Below are 24,307 nucleotides of genomic sequence, written 5' to 3'. Positions count from 1 at the left end.
TTCTTTGTTTCAGAAAATTAACATATTATACTGCATGTTTATCTAAGACACAGCAACTGGCTCTCTCTGTAGCTATGCACATCTGTTTCTATGAGAAAGGGAAGGTGTTGATGTTGTTCATGGGCCTATGCAGTGGAGAAATGGCATGATGTGAGATATGCTTATCATTGCAATTTGTTGTATCCAAGAGCAGAAACACTTCTATCCTTAAACACCACACCAGTATAGTAAAATCAGCAAATGATTTATTGTAGGATATATGTAAGCAAAGCAGAAAAAAGGTAAAAACAGTATAATCCAAAACAGTATAATCCAAGGATAAGAGATAGTTCATGAACTTCAAGGTACAAAGGTAAAAACACAAGATCCAAGCATGCAAAATCCAGAGAACAAGACAGCATGGAAATCAAATAGATGAAACAGGAACCTGGCAAAACGTGAAACATAAAACTAGAAATCCACTTGGAGAAAGATGATCATGAACGTTGATGAGAGTGAGCCAAAACCCTTCCCTTGTTTCAATATAAAGCTTTTCCTGTCCCAAGAATCGAAAGGAAAGCATTCCACTTCTTCTTACAATCAGATAAGAATTTATCTTTCTTTTCCAGGAATATTTTTGTCTGTCTCAGTTTACCAAAGTCTTGTTTTCTATCTTTACACTAATTAAATTCTACACCTGACAAATCATCCTCAGAAGACAGTTTCTCAGAGAAAGACTGCTGTGGGCCTCTCCCAGGAATTTAACCTTATGAATCTTCAGGAGAAGCACTCTGTTCATGAGAAACCTTGGGCCTCTTAGAAAGGCCTGGGCTTGACTCAGTCCCAGAAAAACCCTAATTCTCATTGACACCAAATACAGGCTCAGAAAACCTTTCATCCTCATTTACATCAGACACAATCACAGGTTGAACTATAACACAATTGTTCATTAAAGAAATTAGAAAAATGTGTCTGGAGAACTAATTTCTTAATGGTTGTTGGTATTAACATATAACATATAACAGACTGTCAGATGTATTTTTTCAGCCAATTAAGCATGTCCTCCCTTGCTTCTTCGATGAAAGGCCTATCTTGAGGGCTAATGTCTTCTCTTTTGCGATGTACAAAGCCATGGGTTTGTCCTGGATAAATTTTCACTTCATAATCAGTTTTGCATTGTTCTTTTAGCTTCCGCTCTACTTCAGCAACCTACAACAGAAAACATCTTCTTAGTACTGGTTCCGAATTAATGTCATCCCACGATTGACAAGACTCATCTCTTATTCCATAGAAAGTTATACAACGTCAATGCATAGACTCCTTAAATTTCCTTTATTTCTGATTCAAAGAATTAAGTGTGTGTCCTTAATACTGTTCTGTACGAAGAATCTATTTTTCTAACGTATTGGTATATTCCACGGCTCAAATCCAATTGATTATTCCAACAAGAGTAGAGTCCTTGAATCAATAGGAAAATGCTAAGTCAACTATTAATACTCTTAATACCATTATGCTTAATTCTGTTTTAATGCTTGCATATTTGTATACTTTCTATTGTGTGGTAATACTTTTAACGTAAAAGTATTACCACACTTTTGACTCTCATTTGGGAAACATAAAGCAGGGTATAAATAAAGATAAAGATAAAGATAAAGATAAAGATAAAGATAAAGATAAAGATAATAATAATAATAATAATAATAATAATAATAATAATAAGTCAAACTGCTCTGGGACTTCCGAATTTAGACTGACAGAGTTTTGGAGAACAATACTCCTGACCTCACAATCGTGTTAAAAAACAGAGTGTGGATCGTCGATGTTGCAATCCCAGGCGACAGCAGGATTGAAGAGAAACAACTGAAAAACCTGACACGATATGAGGATTTAAAGATCGCATTGCAAAGACTCTGGCACAAACCAGTCAAGGTGGTCCCAGTGGTGATCAGCACACTGGGTGCAGTGCCTAAAGACCTTGGCCTGCATTTAAACACAATCAGCGCTGACAAGATCACCATCTGCCAGCTGCAAAAGGCCACCCTACTGGGATCTGCATGCATTGGGTTGTTGTAGGTTTTTCCGGGCTATATGGCTATGTTCTAGAGCAGTGGTTCCCAACCTGGGGTCCCCAGATGTTTTTAGCCTTCAACTCCCAGAAATCCTAACAGCTGGTAAACTGGCTGGGATTTCTGGGAGTTGTAGGCCAAAAACATCTGGGGACCCCAGGTTGAGAACCACTGTTCTAGAGGCATTTTTTCCTGACGTTTCGCCTGCATCTATGGCAAGCATCCTCAGAGGTAGTGAGGTCTGTTGGAAGTAGGAAAATAGGTTTATATATCTGTGGAATGACCAGGGTGGGACAAAGGATTTTGTACTCTCTGTTGTTTTGTGTTGTAATTTTTGAGTTTTTTAATACTGGTAGCCAGATTTTGTTCATTTTCATGGTTTCTTCCTTTCTGTTGAAATTGCCCACATGCTTGTGGATTACAACAGAAAAACAACAGAGAGTAAACAATCAGGCACATCAAATCACTCTCAACAAAAGATTCCCCCCAGGCACTTCCAAGCTATTAAATGCTAATCAAGGTGGTCAGTTGAAACATTCACACCTAGCTCCATCAGACAAAAGTCCTTTGTCCCACCCTGGTCTTTCCACAGATATATAAACCCATTTTCCTACTTCCAACAGACCTCACTACCTCTGAGGATGCATGCCATAGATGCAGGCAAAACATCAGGAAAAAATGCCTCTAGAACATGGCCATATAGCCCGGAAAAACCTACAACAACCCAGTGATTCCAGCCATGAAAGCCTTCGACAATACATTTCTGCATGCATTATTTGCCGATACATCACACAGTCCTAGACACTTCGGAAGTGTCCGACGTGTGATCCAATACAACAGCCAGCAGAATGATCTTGTTTCCTGTGGACTCATCATGTTGTGTTTCTAATAATAATAAGAAGAATAACAACAATTTATATTTATTCAGGTCATCTACCCTAGTTGAGACTAATAACAGACTTTAAACTCATATTCCTCACATGTCTGATGCTTTCCTTTGTCTTAGGAATGACAACGGATGCAACATTTTGCATCAGTCACGAGGCTAGAAAATAGAGAAAGAAGGCTAAAAACTGAATGTCTTAGGGAAGAAAATTCTAGCCTGCCAGGCTTCCAACTTGATACATATATTTTGAAGCAAATAACAAAGCAGCCATACTTACTTCAGGAAATTCCTAACTTTGTTTAGACCATAGGACAAGAAATCCATTTACTGTATTTCCGCTTCAATTTTTCTTTTGCTGTGTACAATTTTTTTTAAATACTTGCAAAAAGTATTGTAAGTGCTATTTGTGATGCTATGTTGCAACATGAATTGACATAGTATTATCCAGTTTCTGTTCCCCCAAGAAACAGCTTGCCTGCATTGTAACTTTTAGCTACGTGCATAATAGCATTTCCTTCTCATTAATCTAATTCTCACCGAAACCTAGACAAACAATTTCAAATATGAAAGTAAGTCTAGTTGTTGTTCCGCTACTTAAGAAAGAGAGAATCAACACGTTGGAAATAGCAACCTTCTACAAGCATCCTAAACTAGTTATTTGTTATGTATATAATTGTGATTGCTTACTATGTATATATGTATGTATGCAGTTTTTCCCTTCTTTGTTATGTATATAACAGGGAACAAAATCAACTACTGTAGATGACATTCATTGACCTTGCAAAGGCATTCAACACAGTGAATCGCAGCGCTCTCTGGACCATCCTCCAAAAAATTGGGTGCCCTAACAAATTTGTGAGAATCCTGCAGCTCCTCCATGATGGCAACAGTTTTGGACAGCAATGGCTCCCAAAATGACCCATTTAAGGTGGAATCAGGTGTCAAACAGGGATGTATTATTGCCCCAACTTTATTCTCCATCTTCATCGCTATGATACTTCACCTTGTTGATGGGAAGCTTCCCACCAGAGTGGAAATCATCTATCGGACAGATGGCAAGCTGTTTAACCTCAGCAGACTGAAAGCCAAAGCCAAGGTTACAACAACATCTGTTATAGAACTCCAGTATGCTGATGACAATGTCGTCTATGCACATTCAGAAGAAGAGCTACAAGCCACTCTAAACACCTTTGCAGAAGCATACGAGAAGCTCGGCCTGTCATTGAACATCGAGAAAAGCAAAGTGCTGTTCCAGCAGTCACCAGCCAATCCTTCTCCAATGTCAGAGATACAGCTTAATGGTGTAACATTAGAAAATGTTGACCATTTCTGCTACATTGGCAGCCACCTCTCCACCAAAGTCAACACCGACACCAAAATACAACACTGCCTGAGCTCTGCGAGTGCAGCGTTTTTCCAAATGAAGCAGAGAGTGTTTGAGGGCCGGGACATCTGTAGGGAGACCAAGGTGCTTGTTTATAAAGCTATTGTCCTCCCAACCCTGCTATATGCCTGCGAAACGTGGATTGTCTACAGACGTCACATGCAACTCCTGGAATGATTCCATCAGCGCTGCCTCCGGAAAATCCTGCAAATCTCTTGGGAAGACAAGCGGACAAACATCAGCGTGCTGGAAGAAGCAAAGACCACCAGCATTGAAGCGATGGTCCGCTGCCATCAACTCCGCTGGAACGGCCACATTGTCCGGATGCCCAACCACCATCTCCCAAAGCATTTGCTCTACTCCGAACTCAAGAACTGAAAACGGAATTTTGGAGGACAGGAAAAGAGATTTAAAGATGGGCTCAAAGCCAACCTTAAAAACTCTGGCATAGACACTGAGAACTGGGAAGCCCTGTCCCTTGAGCGCTCCAGCTGGAGGTTAGCTGTGACCAACAGTGCTGCAGAATTTGAGGAAGCACAAATGGAGAGTGAAAGAGAGAAACGTGCCAAGAGGAAGGCGCATTAAGCCAACCCCGACCAAGACTGCCTTCCACCTGGAAACCGATGCCCACACTGCGGGAAAAGATGCAGGTCAAGAATAGGGCTCCAGAGTCACCTACGGATCCACAAGAATACTGATCCAACGAGGGATCGCCTAAGTAAGTAAGTAAGTAAGTAAGTAAGTAAGTGTGATTGCTTACTATATTGTATGTATATATTGCTATGCAGTTTTTCCCTTAACTCTATGTTGTTTGAGGTTGTGGGAGAGACTGCAGACCATATGCCCAGATCTGGGACTATTCAGACTGAGACTCCATTTTAGAAGCCAGTTCTGCATCAATACAGTACAACTTATGAAGTCAGCAGTGTTAGTATGCGTTTGTTAGTGTCAGTATGCTGCAGAGTATAGTCCGTCTGTATTGAATCAATGTTCAGTAATGTGTTAGACTGAAGAGAGTGTTAGTCTGTATGCAACAAAGAAGAGACTGAAACAGATGCTTTTGAGAATTTACTGGTTATACTCTCAACCAAAAAGTAATGTACCTGTATGCTGAATACATGAAGTTTCTAAGTATATAAATTATGTTACTTTTAAGGAAGACTACTTATTTTGATGTCTTGAGAGCATGATTTAAAAGCAATATATTTTATGGAAGAGTAGATGTTTTTTCTACTCTCGGCGAGTAGAAAAAACTCCATGCAGTCATGCTGGCCACATGATGTTGGAGGTGTCTATGGACAACACCGGCTCTTCAGCTTAGAAATGGAGATGAGAAGTACTACCCCAGAGTCAGACTTACTGTCAAGGAAAAACATTTACCTTTACCTAGATTTTTTTGGGGGGCAACTGAAATAACACTTCTGAAGACCTGCTATATATTTTGTGCATTGGCATATCTTTGTTCCTAACAGTTCAGAGAGACAACCAGACATCTCAGTCTAACAACTGAGAAGCCTAATTTGCCTTGCATGAATACTAGCGGATATTTACCACTAAGGAGAATACTCACTCAAATGAGTATTTAACTCTACTTAGGAAGATCAAACTTTACAAAAGGTTATGATTACTCCAAATAATGTAAATGCCAATTAATCTCCAAAGGGTCATGCTTCCAAAAGGCTATGGAGATTCCTGGTTTTCCAAAAGGTTATGATCTCTAAAAGGTCATGCATTTCTAAAAAACAAAACAGCCAAAACTATGTAATGTTTGGTTAGACATGACCTATAAATACCAGAAGGGACCATTTGCTCTGTCCACTGTAGCATGGCGTCTAAAGATTTGTGTGATCCCAGGTAGATAGGAAGAAAAACTAGATAGAAAATCAAATATTTACTGATAATAAATCAGCATTTGCAAAGCTTGCTAAACAAGTTGAGTTTCCTTTTTGTGGAATACAACTGAAGCATTTCTGCAGAATCCACTATAAATAATGCACAACAGAATTGTACTAATTATCATGTAGTTGCTAATAGATTTGTGTAACTGAGTGGCATTCAGATGTCTTGTACTGTTGCTTATTTTTTCATAACCCTAACATTTAACTAGCGAGACCCATTTGGTGTCAGGACCTACAGGTTAAGAAGCAGTGCTAGGATACAAAACACTTTGGAATGTAAGAAAGACGGATACACCGTGTCCATAGACTTCATTTCCCACAGGTAATTTTTGTAGTCTTATACATTGTTTCTGCATTACTATTTGTCAACTATACTTTTTGAAAGAACACCGTACCTGGTCTAGAGGAACAAAATCATCGTTCTCTGCAAACATGAAAAAGGTGGGGTTCTTAAGATCGTAATTGTCCTTGTGAAACGTGATGATTCCTGGAATATATTTGAGGGGAAAAAGCAGCATTAAAATTAAACACTAAACTTCTACTAAGTAAATAGTTTTATATCTTTGGTAATGATAAGAAGATCGGAAGATTCAATCACAGGAAGATTTGGGGGCAGCAGAAGACTTAGCTATGGAGGCATAAATTGCGTGAGACACATATACCGTATATTCTGGTGTATAAGACTACTTTTTAACCCAAGAAAATCTTCTCAAAAGTCAGGGGTCATCTTATATGCGGGAGTTGTCTTATAGGCGGGAGTAGTCTTTATGCATGGGGGTTGTCTTATACGCTGGAGTAGCCTTATGCATGGGAGTCGTCTCATATGCGGGAGTAGTCTTATATGCTGGGAGTCGTCTTATAGAGCGGGTGCTGAAACTTCCAATCCGGATTGGAGAATCTGTGGTTGCTGCATATTGTAGGGGGAGCTCAAAAATGGCAGTGGCAGCGACAGTATGAAAGCATTAAGGGTGACGCTGTACAAGTACGGTAGAAGAAAATCCATTCATCAGGATTCGTGGACTTAATGCGGTCCTGATGGTGAGGTGAACGGGTGCCTCACCCGGAAGGTGTAAGAAATGTATATGATTTTATTCTAACGCAACCACAAGCTTTTCATGCCAGTACTTTCTGAAATCAATAAGCATCTGTACCTGAATTAATTCAAGCTTGTTCAATAAATGTTCTTGTTCCTTGGTTAACTTACATCAGCCTCAGTGTGTGTACCTTTGTGGTCAAAGTATTCCTAAAGTTAGCTTCCCAGCAGCCACTAAGAATCTCTAGTAGCACAGTATGTGTTACAAAACAAACTCATAGTATTACCTCAGCCTGATTATTCTTTAAATGGTGGCAGCAGAATTCAATTGAAGAACCATTTTAAGTCTCTCAGTTTTAATGTTTCCCAATTCCTACTTTTTTAAGTACTAAGTGCCTCTCCCCTTCTCTGCTCTAAATTCCACTGATATTGTTATATTTTGGTGGTATAATCAGTGGGATATATTTTAACAATTAATTTAGAGGAAATTTAAATATTAAAACTGCTTCAATCATCCCTTCCTCCATTTTGGATCCTTTTGAATGGCATTATATTATACATGACTTCTCTGAATCTAGACACTATACTCTTATGTATAGCCAAATCCCATTGGCTTTTTAAGCTGCCCCATGACATTGTTGACTCATGTTTAACTTGTTGTCCACGAGGACTCCAAGATCTTTTTCACACAGACTGCTGTCGAGCCAGGCATCTCCATTCTGTACTAACCCAAATTTAATACAATGATCACAACTCAGCTATAAACCTTTTTTCACATTGTGATGACAAGTTTTGTGATGTGTGAATGATTTATGCTTAAATTATAAGTAATAGGCTAGGATACAGTCTCCAAAGAGCACAGAAGTGTAATCAACCTTAATGGCTCAAGTTTTTTGACAGACAAAAGCATGCTCCAGCCTAGAAGTATCAACTTATTTCCATCATCTTTCCATATAATACATGCAGAGTTATCAATGTGTACAGACTCCATTGTACATGGCACTTACCATAAATTGACACACCAGCCTTAAATTCCAAATATCTCAACATCAAATGATGAACAACAGCTCCACCCCAGCAAAATCCAATGACACCTATCTCCTTTGCATGGCATTGTGTCTTCAGATAATTTAAGACAACGTCAGTTTCCCTGAGATACAAAAATGTAGGTAAATGAAGACATTAGTTAAGTAAAGGTAAAGGTTTCCCCTGACATTAAGTCTAGTCGCCTCCGATTCTAAGGGGTGGTGCTCATCTCCATATCTAACCAAAGAGTCACTGTTGTCTGTAGACGCCTCCAAGGTCATGTGGTCAGAATGACTGCATGGAGTGCCGTTACCTTCCCACAGAAACGGTACCTATTGATTTACTCACATTTGCATGTTTTTGAACTGCTAGTGTGCAGGTACAGCTGTACCAGGAGCTCCAATTTTGTTTGCTTTGCATTTAATGTTTGTTATAGTCCTAAGTTTCAGGGACTCTGAAAATAGGTGGCTTCTTTTGGCTGCAATCATAGGGCAAGCCACCTGTCAATTATAGTTAGGTTCCCTGGTCCCACCACCTTTGGATTTTTGGAGGGAATAGGAGCCTTTTTGGCTCAGTCCACACAGAGCAGCTTTCCATGCAGGACATAATACCAAGAGCTTCTGTAGAAAGCTTCGTCTTCTACGGCTTGGCCGGGGAGATACAGCCCCACAGCTTGGCCAGGGTTACACAGCCCGCAGCTTGGCCGAGGATCATCAGCCAGCCATCACCGAAACCTGAACTCCTTTTCCCTTGGAAGTCTACAAAGCTCTGCTTGGTAAGGATCACTCGCGGAAGCCAGACACAGTTGGTACCGGGTGCAGGGGCTCCACGCCAACAGAGGCAAAGACAGACTGCCCAGATTAGAAGTTAAGGATTTCCCCATTAATTAAATTACAGTTAAGAAGATAGTGCCTGTTCCTAGTGAACAAGATTCAGAGAGCCAATAGACTACTAAGAAAGCCTTGAAGTACCTGTTTGTTTTTATTAATAAAGAACTTTGTTGAACCTTTAAGCAATCTAAAGACTTTGTTTTGGGGAGGTCCAAGGGCCTTTAATCTGAGGCAGCTCCGGCGTCCTGTTGGGCACACAGAATTTATGTCCTGTTTACAGTCTTATGCACAGGCCCAGCGTGCGATAGCACAGCTAGATTTACAGAAGCTGGGGCTAACCTTTCGGTCAGCAAGTTCAGCAGCTCCGCAGTTTAACCCACCGCAGCCCCAGGGAGCTTGAAGACATTAGTTAGGAAACCATTATTAGAATCATTTATGTGTACTAATCTGTCAAGTCAATATAAAAATTGACTTGTCAGAATGACTGCTTAAAACAAATATAGCAAAGTTTTTAAGAAAATATTTTGTTAAAGAAAATATAGCTCACACTGCTTAGGAAATTTCTGGGGTCATCTCCTGAAGGTGAAAGCAAGCTATGAAACTGAATAAATAGGTGACTGGATTAGTTAAATATGCTGGAAACATATCTCCCTCTGCGTTCCGCCTCGTAATTTAAGATCTACTGGGGAAGCCCTGCTCTCGGTCCCACCAGCTTCGCAAACGCGTGTGGTGGGGACGAGGGACAGGGCCTTCTCAGTGGTGGCCCCCCCGCTTGTGGAATTCGCTCCCCAGCGAGATCAGATCAGCACCCCCCCTCCTTTCTTTTAGGAAAAAAACTAAAAGCATGGTTTTGGAGCCAGGCCTTTGGTTAGTGGGCACAGCAGCACTTTAGACACTCAACCCGGACCATAGGACTGTTATGACAATTGAAAATGGCTTTGTGACTTTGCGATTATTGTGATTATATGACTATGTGATTATGTGATTTTAATTGACTGTTACTGTTTTAATTTGCTATGTATTGCGATTTTTACATTGTGTTACTGATATTGTGGCATCGAACTGCTGCCTGTGTTAGCTGACCTGAGTCCCCTCTCGGGGGTGAGAAGGGCGGGGAAGAAATGGTGTAAATAATAAAGAAATAAAGAAATAAGCAGTGGACATGTGAGCCAGCAAAATAATATTAGAAAACATATTTAGTGAAAATGTGACAAATGTTAACAGTGCAACCCTTATACGTGCAGTCTATGCATATTTATGAGTGTTATTACAGGGTTGTTGTAAGTTTTTCAGGCTGTATGGACGTGTTCGGGAATCATTATCTCCTGTCGTTTCACCTGCATCTATGGCAGGCATCTTCAGAGGTTGTGAGGTCTGTTGGAAACTAGGAAAATGGGGTTTATATATCTGTCTAATTTCCAGGGTGGGGGAACGAACTCTTGCCTGTTGGATGCAGGTGTGAATGTTACAATTGGCCACCTTGATTATTAGCATTAATGGCCTAGCAGTTTTCAAGGTGTCGCTTCTTACCGCCCGGGGACATCCTTGATTGAGAGGTGATTAGCTGTCCCTGATTGTTTCTTGTCTGGAGCTCCCCTGTCTTTATTTACTGTTATCATTTTAGAGTTTTTTAGTACTGGTAGCCAGAATTTTGGAACATGGCCATACAGCCTGAAAGACTTACAGCAACCCAGTGATTCCGGCCATGAAAGCCTTCAACACAGTGTAATTTCTTTTACAGTCACACAAGCTTCAAGGAGCTGTAGTTAATGAATTCCATGTTCCATTTAGAAACAACTGTACTTAGTTGACTACATTTGCCCCATTTTAAAAAAGTATTGGATGATATCAGTCCAATCAGTGTAAGGCCTCTTTCACAGTATAATCATTGGGTTATTCCCATGACAAATGGAGAAAATAGGCACAGCTTACGGTGTCCTCATGGGAAAATTTAGAGATTAAGATATATACATGCAGTCCTCTCCTCTCTTTCTGAAATTACATCTTAAGTTGACCAGGCACCCCATCAGTCTCAAATATCCAGAGAATAACTATCATTTGACCGGAACATTTACCTGCTGGTATTTTTGGAATCTCGTGTTTTTATCCAATCACCATATGTAGCCCTGTCATTCGATGGTTTCCAAGGTTCTCGCCCTTTAAAGAAATCTGGGATAATTGCTCTGTATGGAAAAATAATACAAGCTCCTTTATCAAATACTAATTTTGATATTTTCGAATATTAGCCTATAATGCATAAACGTTGACATCCTACAATCCCCAGCAATGTTTCTTAACCAAAAAATAATTTTAAAATATCTTTTAGTACATTATATTGGAGAGAAAGAACCATTCACTGTTATCTAGTGAGGGGTTTGTATGAATGCAGAATTCTTTACAAAACTACGAGGGTTGAATGAAAAGTAATGCCTCCACCTTCGTTACTTGGATGGGAATATTTTAATAAATCAAACACAGAAATAATCCTTAGAATGTGCTCTTTAACTACCACTATTCACTTTTCCACATAATCAACAGACCATTGGATACATTTCTGTCAACAATGAACAAGTTTTCTGAAGCCGTCACAGAAGAAGTCGATGCTCTGTTTCCACAACCAGCGTCTCACAGTTCTCTCATCCTGGGTACCCCTATTAAAACAGCTTCATTGGCTGCCAATAAGTTGCCGGGCCAAATTCAAGGTGCAGGTCATGACCTATAAAGCCCTAAACGGTTCAGGCCCCGCCTATCTTCGCGATGGCATCTCCTTCTATGAACCGGCACGAGCTCTAAGAACTTCCAGGGAGGCCCTCCTCTCGGTCCCACTACCGTCTCAAGTGCGGTTGGTGGGGACGAGAGAGAGGGCCTTCTCGGTGTTGGTCCCTCCGTCTCTGGAACGCCCTTTCAAGGGAAATAATACAGGCCCCATCCCTCCCCTCCTTTCGTAAGAGCTTGGAGACCTGATGGTTTCAACAAGCCTTTGAAAATGACCAGTTCTAACTCAGCCCTACACATTGTCGAATACGGCCTTATTCTTCCTACCAATTATCCAGATTCTTTCCTCTAATCGGCCACGGAATGAACAGCCACAGACCCGTACCTAATATTATTGTTGCCTGCCATAGCATTACGCTCAATTCCCGGGCCCCCTAGAATTTTTGGGCTTGCACAAATCTTGGCCCGGCCTTTTAAATTTTTTAATTGCCCTGAATAGGCAGGATTACTTTTAATGTATGTGTGTTATGGCGACAAATTTTATGCTTATATTTTGTTTGTTATTCTTATGGTTATGTTGTTTTTACTTTGTATGTTTTTGTGATGTTATCTGGGAACCGCTCTGAATCCCCTCGGGGAGATGGAGCAGTATATAAATAAAGTATTATTATTATTATTATTATTATTATTATTATTATTATGCACAGATCTTCCGATAGCCAAGCAAAGCTGATAATGCTTGAAATTTCTCTGAGTGATACAACGATCATACTGAATCAATCTGTCAACCTTTTGCTTGTGAAACTCGGTGGTTGCTGTCACAGGACATCCAACTCTTTGTTTGTCACACAAGTCAGATGTTCCCACCTCAACATCTTTAAACTTACTCACCCAACGATGCACATCAACACAATCACTACAAACAGCTTGCATTCTCTGATGAATCTCCTTCTGCTGTCAAGAATTCAATGACTGCACGTTACTTAAGTCGCATTGACCAACCGTCTGCACGGGGTTCCATACTTTGCACTTTAACAACACAGCCATTCAATGCTAAGGCTTCCCGCCAAAATGGAACTGTAGAGGAGAGTCTACTGAGCAAGCCAGTACCTGCCACATACCAGTACTGCCATCTGTTGAGGAGTTACGAAGGTGGAGGCATTACTTTCCTTTTCATTTGTGTACACAAAATGTATAACCATTTTGTGTAGACAAAACCACACTTGACTTCATGCCAGAAATATTACAGAACATTTCATTCCCTATAAAATAGTGTGAGATGTTCCAAGGAATCCTTTGGGAAAACAGATCAACCAACATGGACCAAGTGGTGTACTGTCGGCCACGTATAGCTAGCTACCCATTTTTGATATTATACAACCGGATTCTGAAAACAGTAAATTCTACATGAATTGGAATCGTAAAACTCCCCCTCCCTGCCTTTTTTTTTTGCTTCTGCAGCTGAGATTAAAACTAATTATTGCCCAACTATTCCCTAAGGGTCACATATACAATTCTAATGTGTCTATTAAAAGCAAAAAAAATGTAACTTAACACATTCAGGTGAGGAAAAGGCTACTTCTCAACCTCAAAGTTCTAGATATTTTGCATAGTTGAGTCTATTACTTTGTGTATAAGTCTACAAACAGAGATTATTGCTTTATATACACAGTGTCCATACTTATAATAAAAAGTTTGTTGGGTTACCGATAAGGTAAGATATGATTGAGAAAAATCATGAAATATTTCTTACATATATCCCTTAGATGCAAGCATGTCCGCTATATATCTGGTATTTGGTAGCTGCCACCCAAAAGTGTCGTGTGCCACTATGACAGCTTTGTCAGTATGGTGAGGAGGCTTGACCACGTAAGCACTGATGTGTCCGACAGAAACTTCATGTCCCCGCCCTTCATAGTCAAACCTGTCTCCGAGGTTGCATGGGCAAGGACTTGCTTTATTGGCCATCTGTCATAATGAAAACAAGATTCACAAAGCTTAATGCAACTAAACTTTGTTGGATTTTTCATATATTTATCATATCAGGAGCAAACCAAGGATGCAGTTGTAATGTATTTTTTAAAAAAATAAGTTTAGAAACTTGGCATTCTATTAAATGTCCTTTGACCAGTAGCTGGCCACCTGGAGTGTCTCTGGTGTTGCTATAAGAAGGTCCTCCATTGTGCATGTGGCAAGGCTCTGACTGCATTGCAGTAGATGGTCTATAGTTTGCTCTTCTCCACACTCGCATGTCATGAATTCCACTTTGTAGCCCCATTTCTTAAGGTCGGCTCTGCATCCTGTGGTACCAGAACACAGTCTGTTCAGCGCCTTCCAAGTCACCCGGTTTTCTGTGTGCCCAGGGGGGAGTCTCTCATTTGGTATCAGCCATTGATTCAAGTTTTTTTTTAATACTGGTAGCCAGATTTTAAAAAACTCTAAAATTACAACAGCACAACAACAGAGAGGAAGCAAACAATGACATCTAATTACCTCTGAACAAAAGTTTGCTCTAGGCACAGTCAGGCCATTGTATGCTAATCAAGGTGGTCAGTTGAATCATTCACACCTAGCTCCAGCAGACAAGAGTCCTTTGTCTCACCCTGGTCATTCCACAGATATATAAACCCCTTTTCCTAGTTCCAACAAACCTCACTACCTCTGAGGATGCTTGCCATAGATGCAGGCGAAACGTCAGGAGAGAATGCCTCTAGACCATGGCCATATAGCCAAAAAAAACCTACAACAACCTAGTCCTTGTGATTGCTAGCAACAGATATAAAGGTAAATTCAACATGTTGCTGCTTATGCACATAACAGCATGCCCAGAGATTATCTCCCAATCCTTCAGAGCTGTTTAGGGCGGCTGGTGCTTTGGGAAAATCTGTAGCACAAAGGTGAAATTACCCCTTCGGATGGGATTCTACTGTGTACTTTCCATTGTTTCAATTTCTTTGCAGACTTGGAGGAAGTTTTTGTACAGCACATTCTTATTTGGAGAATTATTGGTGTTTCTTCACAGTGCTTACAAATCTTCATATCTTTCTGTGCATAGCTACAGCCTTTCTTTTTGACAATTTCGTTCTACATAAAAATGTTTAAATATACAGCATTGAAGCTGAACTCTGTTCACATTTAGCTTACATATCATGTTATCATATTATCACAGGATGCTCTGAGTCCCCCTTCGGGGTGAGAAGGGCTGAGTATCAATACAGTAAATAATAATAATAATAATAATAATAATAATAATAATAATAATAAACCAGCGGAGTGTCTGCTGTGGACTCATCTTGTGGTGTTTCAAATAATAATAATAATAATAATAATAATAATAATAATAATAATAGAAACATGCACTGGCAGATTATGTGAAAGGCAGTCAAGAACCAACATTGAGGGAAGTCAATAGTAGTAAACTGCTTAAAGTGCAAAAGACAAAGAGTGAATACTGTAAAAACACAATGCAGAGCAGAAGAGAAAACTGGCAAAAGAAGGCTCTCCATGGACAGTTCTTGGGAAAAATTGACAACCAAATTGACAAAGAATAAGCATGATTGTGGTTCACAAATTGAACTTTGAAAAAGGAGATGGAGGGTCTGATTCTGGCAGCCCAAGAACAAGCCATTAGAACAAATGCCACCAGAGCCAGAATTGAAAAGTTGACAACAGATCCCAAATGTAGACTGCAAGGAAGCAAATGAAACAATAGATCATATACTCAACTGCTGCAAGAAGATTGCACAGACAGACTACAAGCAGAGGTATAACGCCATTGCTCAGATGATTCATTGGAACTTGTGCCACGAACACCGTTTGCCAGCGACAAAGAACTGGTGGGATCACAAGCCTGAAAAAGTTACAGAAAATGAACATGTCAAATTATTCTGGGACTTCTGAATTCAGACTGACAGAGTTTTGGAGCACAAGACTCGTGACTTCACGATCGTGTTAAAAAAGAGTGCGTGGATCGTCGATGTTGCCATCCCAGAAGACAGCAGGATTGAAGAGAAACAACTGGAAAAGCTGACACTATATGAGGACTTAAAGATTGAACTGCACAAGCCAGTCAAGGTGGGTGCAGTGCCTAAACACAATTGGCGCTGACAAGATTACCACCTGCCAGCTACAAAAGGCCACCTTACTGGGATCTGCATGCATTGTTTGCCAATACATCACAGAGTCCTAGACACTTGGGAAGCGTCCGACGTGTGATCCAATACAACAGCCAGCAGAGTGACCTTGTTTGCTGTGGACTCATCTTGTTGTGTTTCAAATAATAATAATAATCATCATCATCATCATCTTATTACCTCATTACAAGTTTACAGCCCCTGCATATAAAATACTCTAAGGCAGAGTTCAGCCACACAACCCATATTGTGTGGCAGGATTCTGCCTTCCACTGCAATAAGTATGACTTTTTAAACATATGTCTTTTTCACTAAACTGGACACACCTATGTTTCATAGAATCATATAGTTAGAAGAGACCTCATGGACCATCCAGTCCAACCCCACTAAGAAGCAGGAAAATCACATTCAAAGCAGATAGCCACCCAACCTCTGCTTAAAAGCCTCCAAAGAAGGAGCCTCACCACACTACAGGGCAGAGAGTTCCACTGCTGAATAGCTCTCACAGTCAGGAAGTTCTTCCTAATGTTCAGGTGGAATCTCCTTCCCTGTAGTTTGAATCTATTTGTCTGCATCCTAGTCTCCAGGGCAGCAGAAAACAAGTTCCTATGACTTCCCCTCACATATTTATACATGGCCATCATGTCTCCTCTCAGCCTTCTCTTCTTCAGGCTAAATATGCCCACCTCATAGGGCTTGTTCTCCAGACCCTTGATCATTTTAGTCATGCCCATCATGTTCCTCTAACCACATATATCACAGCTTGTGGCAGTGAGCCACTGGTCCTTCTCTTATCTAAAGCCTTTGATAATGTTCTGGAGATGAAAGTGTCAAGACAGTTATTTGGCTGAAACACCACATGTATATTTTGTATATAGCTGATTCCCATCTATCCCACTGCAGTGGAGAGTCGAGCATATCATGCTAGATTTCTACATACCTGCAAGAGAGAGTCTTCCAGGTCCTTAGAAGAGGAAAAAACTTGTTAAGTTTTACAAGAAATAAATGAATTGGCTTTCTACAAATTTCTTCTGGTTTCACAGGAGTGTATCCTGCACTAGTCCTGGAGACAGAGAACAGAGAGTGTTAAGTATAAAAGGGGTTCACACTTTGGCACTAAATTAAGAAATGGGAGGAGACTGAAACCCCTCCTCTGTACTCTTGCCTTTCAGTCACAATTATTTACTTAGCAAGTTTCTTTCCGTATTCTTGCTTTTTTAAACAGTCTTTTCATACAGCTTCTCAATTAAAAAGAGATGCAAAGATTTGAAGCAGTAAGCCCACATTCTTCTTTTATGATTATCTGTTTGATATATTATCATTATTCAGATCTTTCATAACACTGCATTCTATGTTTAAATGCCTTTTTTGAAAAGTATATAACTATGTTCGATTTGCCTCCACAGTTCATTATCCATGTGTTGATATTAAAGCAGCCTTTCTCAACCTGGGGGTCGGGACCCCGGGGGGGGGGGGGGTCTTGAGGAGGTATCAGAGGGGTTGCCAAACACCATTCGGAAACACAGTATTTTCTGTTGATCATGGGGGTTCTGTGTGGGAAGTTTGGCCCAATTTTATTGTTGGCGGGGTTCAGAATGTTCTTTGATTGTAGGTGAACTATAAATCCCAGCAATGACAACTACCAAATGTCAAGGTCTATGTTCCCCAAAGTCCACCAGTGTTCACATTTGGGCATATTGGGTATTTGTGCTAAGTTTGGTCCAGATCTATCATTGTTTGAGTCCACAGTGCTCTCTGGATGTAGGTGAACTACAACGCCAAAGCTCAAAGTCAATGCCCACTAAACTCTTCCAGTATTTTTTGTTGGCCATGGGAGTTCTGTGTGCCACGTATGGTTCAATTCCGTTGTTGGTGGAGTTCAAGAATGCTCTTTGCAGACTTGGAGGAAGTTTTTGTACAGCACATTCTTATTTGACGAATTATTGGTGTTTCTTCACAGTGCCTTCAAATCTTCATATCTTTCTGTGCATAGCTACAGCCTTTCTTTTTGACATTAACATTCTTCATAAAAATTGTTAAATGTTATACAGCAATGAAGCTGAACTCTGTTCAGAACTCCAGAACTCAAGGTCAATGCCCAACAAATCCTTCCAGTATTTTTTGTTGTTCATGGGAGTTCTGTATGCCAAGTTTGGTTCAATTCCATTGCTGCAGCCATGGAGGAGGCCTCCCACTCGCCCCTCGCGTCCTTCGAAGCCGGAGGGCGCAGGAGGCAAGCGGCGAAGGCCCCCTCCATGATTGCAGCCATGGAGGAGGCCTCCCACTTGCCCCTCATGTTCTCTGAAGCCGGAGGGCACAGGAGGCGAGCAGCGAAGGCCCCTTCCATGGCCGCGGTTGTTTGGCTCACACAGGAGCCAGCAGCCATTTTGGGGGGGGCTACCGAGGCGGCTTCGTAACCCCCGGAAAATGGCCCAGCGACCCCCTTGGGGGTCGCGACCCCCAGGTTGAGAACCGCTGCTCTAGAACATGGCCATATAGCCCGGAAAAACCTACAACAACCCATTCTTTTGGACTCTATTTTCTCAATTGCCTTTCTGAAACTCCTGCTGTGCTGTCAGGATTTTGTTTTGCCCATCAAAAGGCTAGCAGAAAGAGACATATAAGAGAGCTAAAGCTTCATTTCTCCCCTCCCTCCTGTTTTCAATTCTGCGATGTAAGAATAACCCTTCTATATATGTTGTTGTGAATTTTTCAAGATGTAAGTTGAAGTCTGGAGATTAAAAAAGATAAGTTTTTTTAAAAGAAAATTGGGGAGGGATAGTGGGGGAAACAAGATTTGATGGCAAATCAAATGGATAAATCTTAAAGAAAGCAGAGACAAGGATTAGGTGTGATGGAGGTAGGAAAATTTGTTTAATTTCAAAATACAGTGTGGTGACGCTTAAGGGAAAACCTACATTCTGAAACATTTTAATTATTCCGTGGGATGAACTCCCATGTTAGAAAGCTTTAAAAAGTTTTGCAAAAAGGTGTTTGTACTTGCTTTCTGAATAATTGTCCAGCACCTCTTTATAAATAATAACAATAATAAAACGTTATTTATATACTGCTCTATCACCCCTAGGGGACTCAGGGCAGTTTCTATGTAACAAAACACAAAAACATAGAGAGTAAGCAAAACATAAGCATAAAATTATGAAAACAACACATACCGTTTTATACGGCTTTATAAGTCATAACTTGCACCTTGAATTTGGCTCGGCAACTTATTGGCAGCCAGTGAAGCTGTTTTAATAGGGGCATTGCTTCAGTTATAGTTTGCTTCAGTTAGGAGCCTGGCTGGTGCCCATTGTACCAATTGAAATTTATGGGCCGCCTTCAAGGGCAGTCCCATGTAGAGCGCATTGCAGTAGTCCAGTCTGAATGTAACCAAGGTGTGGACCACTCTGTCCAAGTCAGGCTTCATGAGGTATGATCGCAGCTGGCGCACAAGTTTAAACTGTGCAAAGGCCCACCCAGCCACTGCCGATGCCTGGTCATCAAGCGACAGCGTTGAATCCAGGAGGACCCCCAAGCTATGGACCTGTGTCCTCAGGGTGGATGTAACCCTGTTGAGCACAGATTGCCACCCAATACTCTGATCTTTCTGTACAGACTGTTAATAAGGCTTCATTTTTCATCCTCCAAGCCCGTGTGTTAATTGGCTACAATGCACTGGGTACAAATCCATTGTCCTTTGGGGAACTACAATGACTATAAAGGCCAAATAATCAGCAATCTCAACATACATTGTTTTGGAAATGTATACTGTTATCAGAAAAGAAATGAATGTGCGTCAAGTATAGTCTCCTCATCAAAATATAAGGTGATCATGGGCCAAAATATAGTCCAAAATAGAGGCATCAGGCTGAGCAACACGTCACTTAAGCACAAAGCTGAAAATATGGGAGAATATGGGAGAATTCAAAAGAGTTTGAAAGGTCACATACATTTCATTATTTGCAATTTTTGCACAGATAACACTGCTATAATTGTGAGGAATTCAGGAATTTACAAGTATAGCAGTGTTATCTGTGAAAAATTGCAAATAATGAAATGTATGTAATCTTTCAAACTCCTCTTAATTTTCCCATATTTTCAGCTTCATGCTTTAGTGACGTCTTGGCCAATCTGATGTTTGCCTTCAGATTTTTAACTAGTTGTACTTTTGTAGGCATGCAGAAGTGCAACTTTAAAAATAAAAAGCATGGTTGTTCATACAAGACAGAGGTACTTCTGGTCAGTTGTAAGGCAGATCAGAATCCATGTTGAGTCTTTGGGGAGGGGGTTGATTTTTTTGACAACAAGCACACAACCACCAAATTATACATTTCTAGAGTCACACTCTACCTGCCCCTGATCTAATAATAACAACTATACAAGAAATGTTTCATTTTTGTATTTCTAAATGGATCGTCCAAGGATTTTCTGCAGCAAATTATTTCATTCATCTTCAGGCATGGTCGGGTGGTCAGGAGTGTCTTCACACAGTTAAAACTTGTGCGCAAACTGCCTTGAGACATACCTTGAGACGCCTGACTTGTCCACGCCTTAGTCACATCCCATTTGGACTACTGCAACGCTCTCTATGTGGGGCCGCCTTTGAAGATAGTTCAGAAGCTTCAAATGGTCCAGAGATTGGCAGCCAGGGTTACTAACTGGAGCGCCGTTCAGGGAGAGAACCACCCCCATGTTGCGGTAGCTCCACTGGCTGCTAGTCTGCTTCCGAGCTAAATACAAAGTGCTGGTTCTTAACTTTAAAGCCCTAAACGGCTTAGGTCCAGACTCTTTGATAAACCACATCTCCCTCTACAGACCAACTCGGACATTGTGGTCATCGGAGGAGGTCCTCCTCTCAGTTTGACCCCTGTCCTAAGCACGGCTGGTGGGAACGAGAGAAAGGGCCTTCTCCGTGGCTGCCCCCCACCTCTGGAACTCCCTCCTTAAAGAGTTAAAGATGGCCCCCTCCCTCCCCGCTTTCAAAAAACAGCTGAAGACATACCTTTGCTCTCTGGCTTATGAGGAGGAGGAATAGTAGTTGGTAATACTACCATTATACCTCTGATTAATAGCTGCCATCCGTATCCATGCCCTGTTCACCCCACCAGCTCAATAGATATCTTGAGCAATGATTAATCGATTTTCCCCAAAGAAAATCGATGTTTCCATTCGATGTTTGATGTTTTGTCTTATGTCTGTTTTAACAGGCCATGCTTTTTATTTAATTTTAGTTTGTTAAATTATAATTTGTATTTATATGTTGGGTTGTATAAATTTTGTTTGCATTGATGTATTGTTGTTGTATGTGGGCATTGAATGTTTGCCTTTTATGTTTGGAGTCCGCCCTGAGTCCCTTTGGGGAGATAGAGCAGAATATAAATAAAGTATTATTATTATTCTCCTGCGGAATCTGTACAAGGACCAAGTAGCAACAGTCAGAACTGACCATGGAACAACAGACTGGTTCAAGATTGGGAAAGGCATACAGCAAGGCTGCATACTCTCACTCAACCTTTTCAACTTGTATGCAGAACACATCATGCGATGTGCGGGCTTGATGAATGCAAAGCTGGGGTGAAAATTGCTGGAAGAAACATTAACAACCTCAGATATGCAGATGACACCACTCTGATGGCCGAAAGCGAGGAGGAGCTGAGGAGCCTTCTAATCAAGGTGAAAGAAGAAAGCGCAAAAGCCGGGTTGCAGCTAAACATAAAAAAACCAAGATTATGGCAACAAGAATGATTGACAACTGGAAAATAGAGGGATAAAATGTGAAGGCCGTGACAGACTTTGTATTTCTAGGTGCAAAGATTACTGCAGATGCAGACTGTGGCCAGGAAATCAGAAGACGCTTACTTCTTGGGAGAAGAGCAATGACCAATCTCAATAAAATAGTAAAGAGTAGAGACATCACACTGGCAACAAAGATCCGCCTAGTCAAAGCCATGGTATTCCCTGTAGTAACCTACGGATGTGAGAGCTGGACCTTAGGGAAGGCTGAGCGAAGGAAGATAGATGCTTTTGAACTGTGGTGCTGGAGGAAAGTGCTGAGAGTGCCTTGGACTGCGAGAAGATCCAACCAGTCCATCCTCCAGGAAATAAAGCCCGGCTGCTCACTGGAGGGAAGGATACTAGAGACAAAGTTGAAGTACTTTGGCCACATCATGAGGAGACAGCAAAGCCTGGAGAAGACAATTATGCTGGGGAAAGTAGAAGGTAAAAGGAAGAGGGGCCGACCAAGGGCAAGATGGATGGATGGCATCCTTGAAGTGCTGGACTGACCTTGAAGGAGCTGGGGGTGGTGACGGCCGACAGGGAGCTCTGGCATGGGCTGGTCCATGAGGTCACGAAGAGTCGGAGACGACTGAACGAATGAACAACAACAACAAATAATTGTGATTACTTACTATGTATATATGTATGTATATATTGCTATGCAGTTTTCCCCTCCAGTCCTCACAGGGGGTAAAGAGGGAAATCCCAAACTTTACATGACTGCAGGGTCACACAGTCAAAGGAAAATCCACTTTTTTTGCCCAGAACTGGGATAAAGGAGAACCTTTTTGAATCAGGTTTTCCCTCTGTTCCTGCGATTGAGCATGCATTTAACACAGTGGTTCCAACCTTCCTACTGCCATGACCCCTTAATACAGTTCCTCATGTTGTGTTGACCCCCAACCATAAAATTATTTTCATTGCTACTTCATAACTATCATTTTGCTGCTGTTATGAATCATAATGTAAATATCTGATATGCATTCACTGGATCAAATTTGGCACAAATACCCAATATGCTCAAATTTGAATACTGGTGGAGTTGGGAGGGGTTGATTTTATCATTTGGGAATTGTAGTTGCTGGGATTTATAGTTCACTTACAATCAAAGCGCACTCTGAACCTCACCAATGATGTAATTGAACCAAACTTGGCATACAGAACTCCCATGACTAACAGAAAACACTAGAAAGGTTTGGTGGGCATTGACCTTGAGTTTTGGAGTTGTAGTTCACCTACGTCCAGAGAGCACTGTGAACTCAAATAATGATGGAACTGAACCAATCTTGGCACAAATACTTGGTATGCCCAAATGTGAACACTGGTGGAGATTGGGGAAATAGACCTTGACATTTGGGAGTTGTAGTTCTGGGATTTATAGTTCACTTACAATCAAAGAACATTCTAAACCCCACCAATGATAGAATTGGACCAAACTTCTCACACAGAACCATCATGAAGAACAGAAAACACTGTGTTTTCTAATGGTCTCTGATGCTAAATGGTTTACGGACTTGGATTTGGTGAACCCTGACCACAAGATGTTTTATTGCTGCTAGTATACTGTCTGATGGTTTTAATTAGTTATAACTGTGATATTATGTGGTAAATTTGTGTATTGTATAATGTATTGTATGTTGTAATTGTTAGGCATCAAATTGTGCCTTTTGTAAGCCGCCCTGAGTCCCCGCTAGGGGGTTGAGAAGGGCGGGGTAAAAGCACTCCAAATAAATAAATAAATAAATAAATAAATAAATAAATAAATAAACCCTCTCTGCCACCCCGCTCGCAACCCCTCCAGATTGAGAAACACTGATTTAGCACAAAATCATCTGGTCACCCTCATTTTAACCCATTCTCTCTCGAATTATAGGTACTGTGTGAAAGTGCCCCCACCCCAAAGAATCACATTTGTTTCATGTCTATGTTGCCTAGTCAAAATAAATGGGCTATAGCCAGAGTGGCCATATGAAATGTTCACCAATGAAGATGTTTGCTCATAGTATTTGCTGAACTGTAAAAGTTTGTTGATACATAAATTCTGAGTGTAGATGGAAATGTGTTCCTTTGAGATGCCCTCTTGACCTATGGTGACCCCCATGAATTTTATAGAGTTTTTCAGGGAAGAAATATTCAGAGGTGGTTTTGCCAGTTTCTTCCTCTGCAATGTGGTCAACAGCATTTGGTATCCTTTGGCAGTCTCCCAGAACCCACCGTGCATAGCTTCCAAAATCCAAAGGGATCTTATGACTTTATGGTATTTATGCCAGCTATTCTTATATAATTTGTTTCATATAGTGAAAATGCTTAATCTGAGGGGAACTTATATTAGTATTTGGTATTCAGCATTTGGTATTCATTGGTAGTCTCCCAGAACCAACCCTGCATACCTTCCAAATGAATGAGAGCGAACAAATTGAAACTTAATCCAGACAAGACAGAGGTCCTCCTGGTCAGTTGCAAGGCTGAACAGGGCATAGGGTTACAGCCTGTGTTGGATGGAGTTACACCCCCCCTGAAGGCTCAGGTTTGCAGCTTGGGTGTGATCCTGGATTCATCGCTGAGCCTGGAACCCCAGG

At 40.9% G+C, this 24,307-nt stretch overlaps 1 protein-coding gene across 1 annotated transcript; it reads right to left on the bottom strand.

Moving 5' to 3' along the window:
• Nucleotides 1-225: 225 nt before the first annotated feature.
• On the bottom strand, nucleotides 226-17,038 carry LOC137096938 (carboxymethylenebutenolidase homolog). Its single transcript, XM_067467552.1, has 7 exons — nucleotides 16,891-17,038; nucleotides 15,544-15,667; nucleotides 13,571-13,785; nucleotides 11,178-11,285; nucleotides 8,254-8,396; nucleotides 6,609-6,700; nucleotides 226-1,188 (listed from the first exon to the last, which is right to left on the bottom strand). The coding sequence occupies exons 2-7, from the start codon at nucleotides 15,607-15,609 to the stop codon at nucleotides 1,009-1,011; spliced, it is 804 nt and encodes a 267-aa protein (XP_067323653.1). The 5' UTR covers nucleotides 15,610-15,667; nucleotides 16,891-17,038; the 3' UTR covers nucleotides 226-1,008.
• Between the last annotated feature and the right edge of the window lie 7,269 nt (nucleotides 17,039-24,307).

Source organism: Anolis sagrei, chromosome 4, assembly GCF_037176765.1.
Source record: "Anolis sagrei isolate rAnoSag1 chromosome 4, rAnoSag1.mat, whole genome shotgun sequence".
NCBI lineage: Eukaryota > Metazoa > Chordata > Lepidosauria > Squamata > Dactyloidae > Anolis > Anolis sagrei.
The sequence above is the reverse complement of the archived record's forward strand: the minus strand, read 5'-3'. Positions and strand labels throughout refer to the sequence as shown.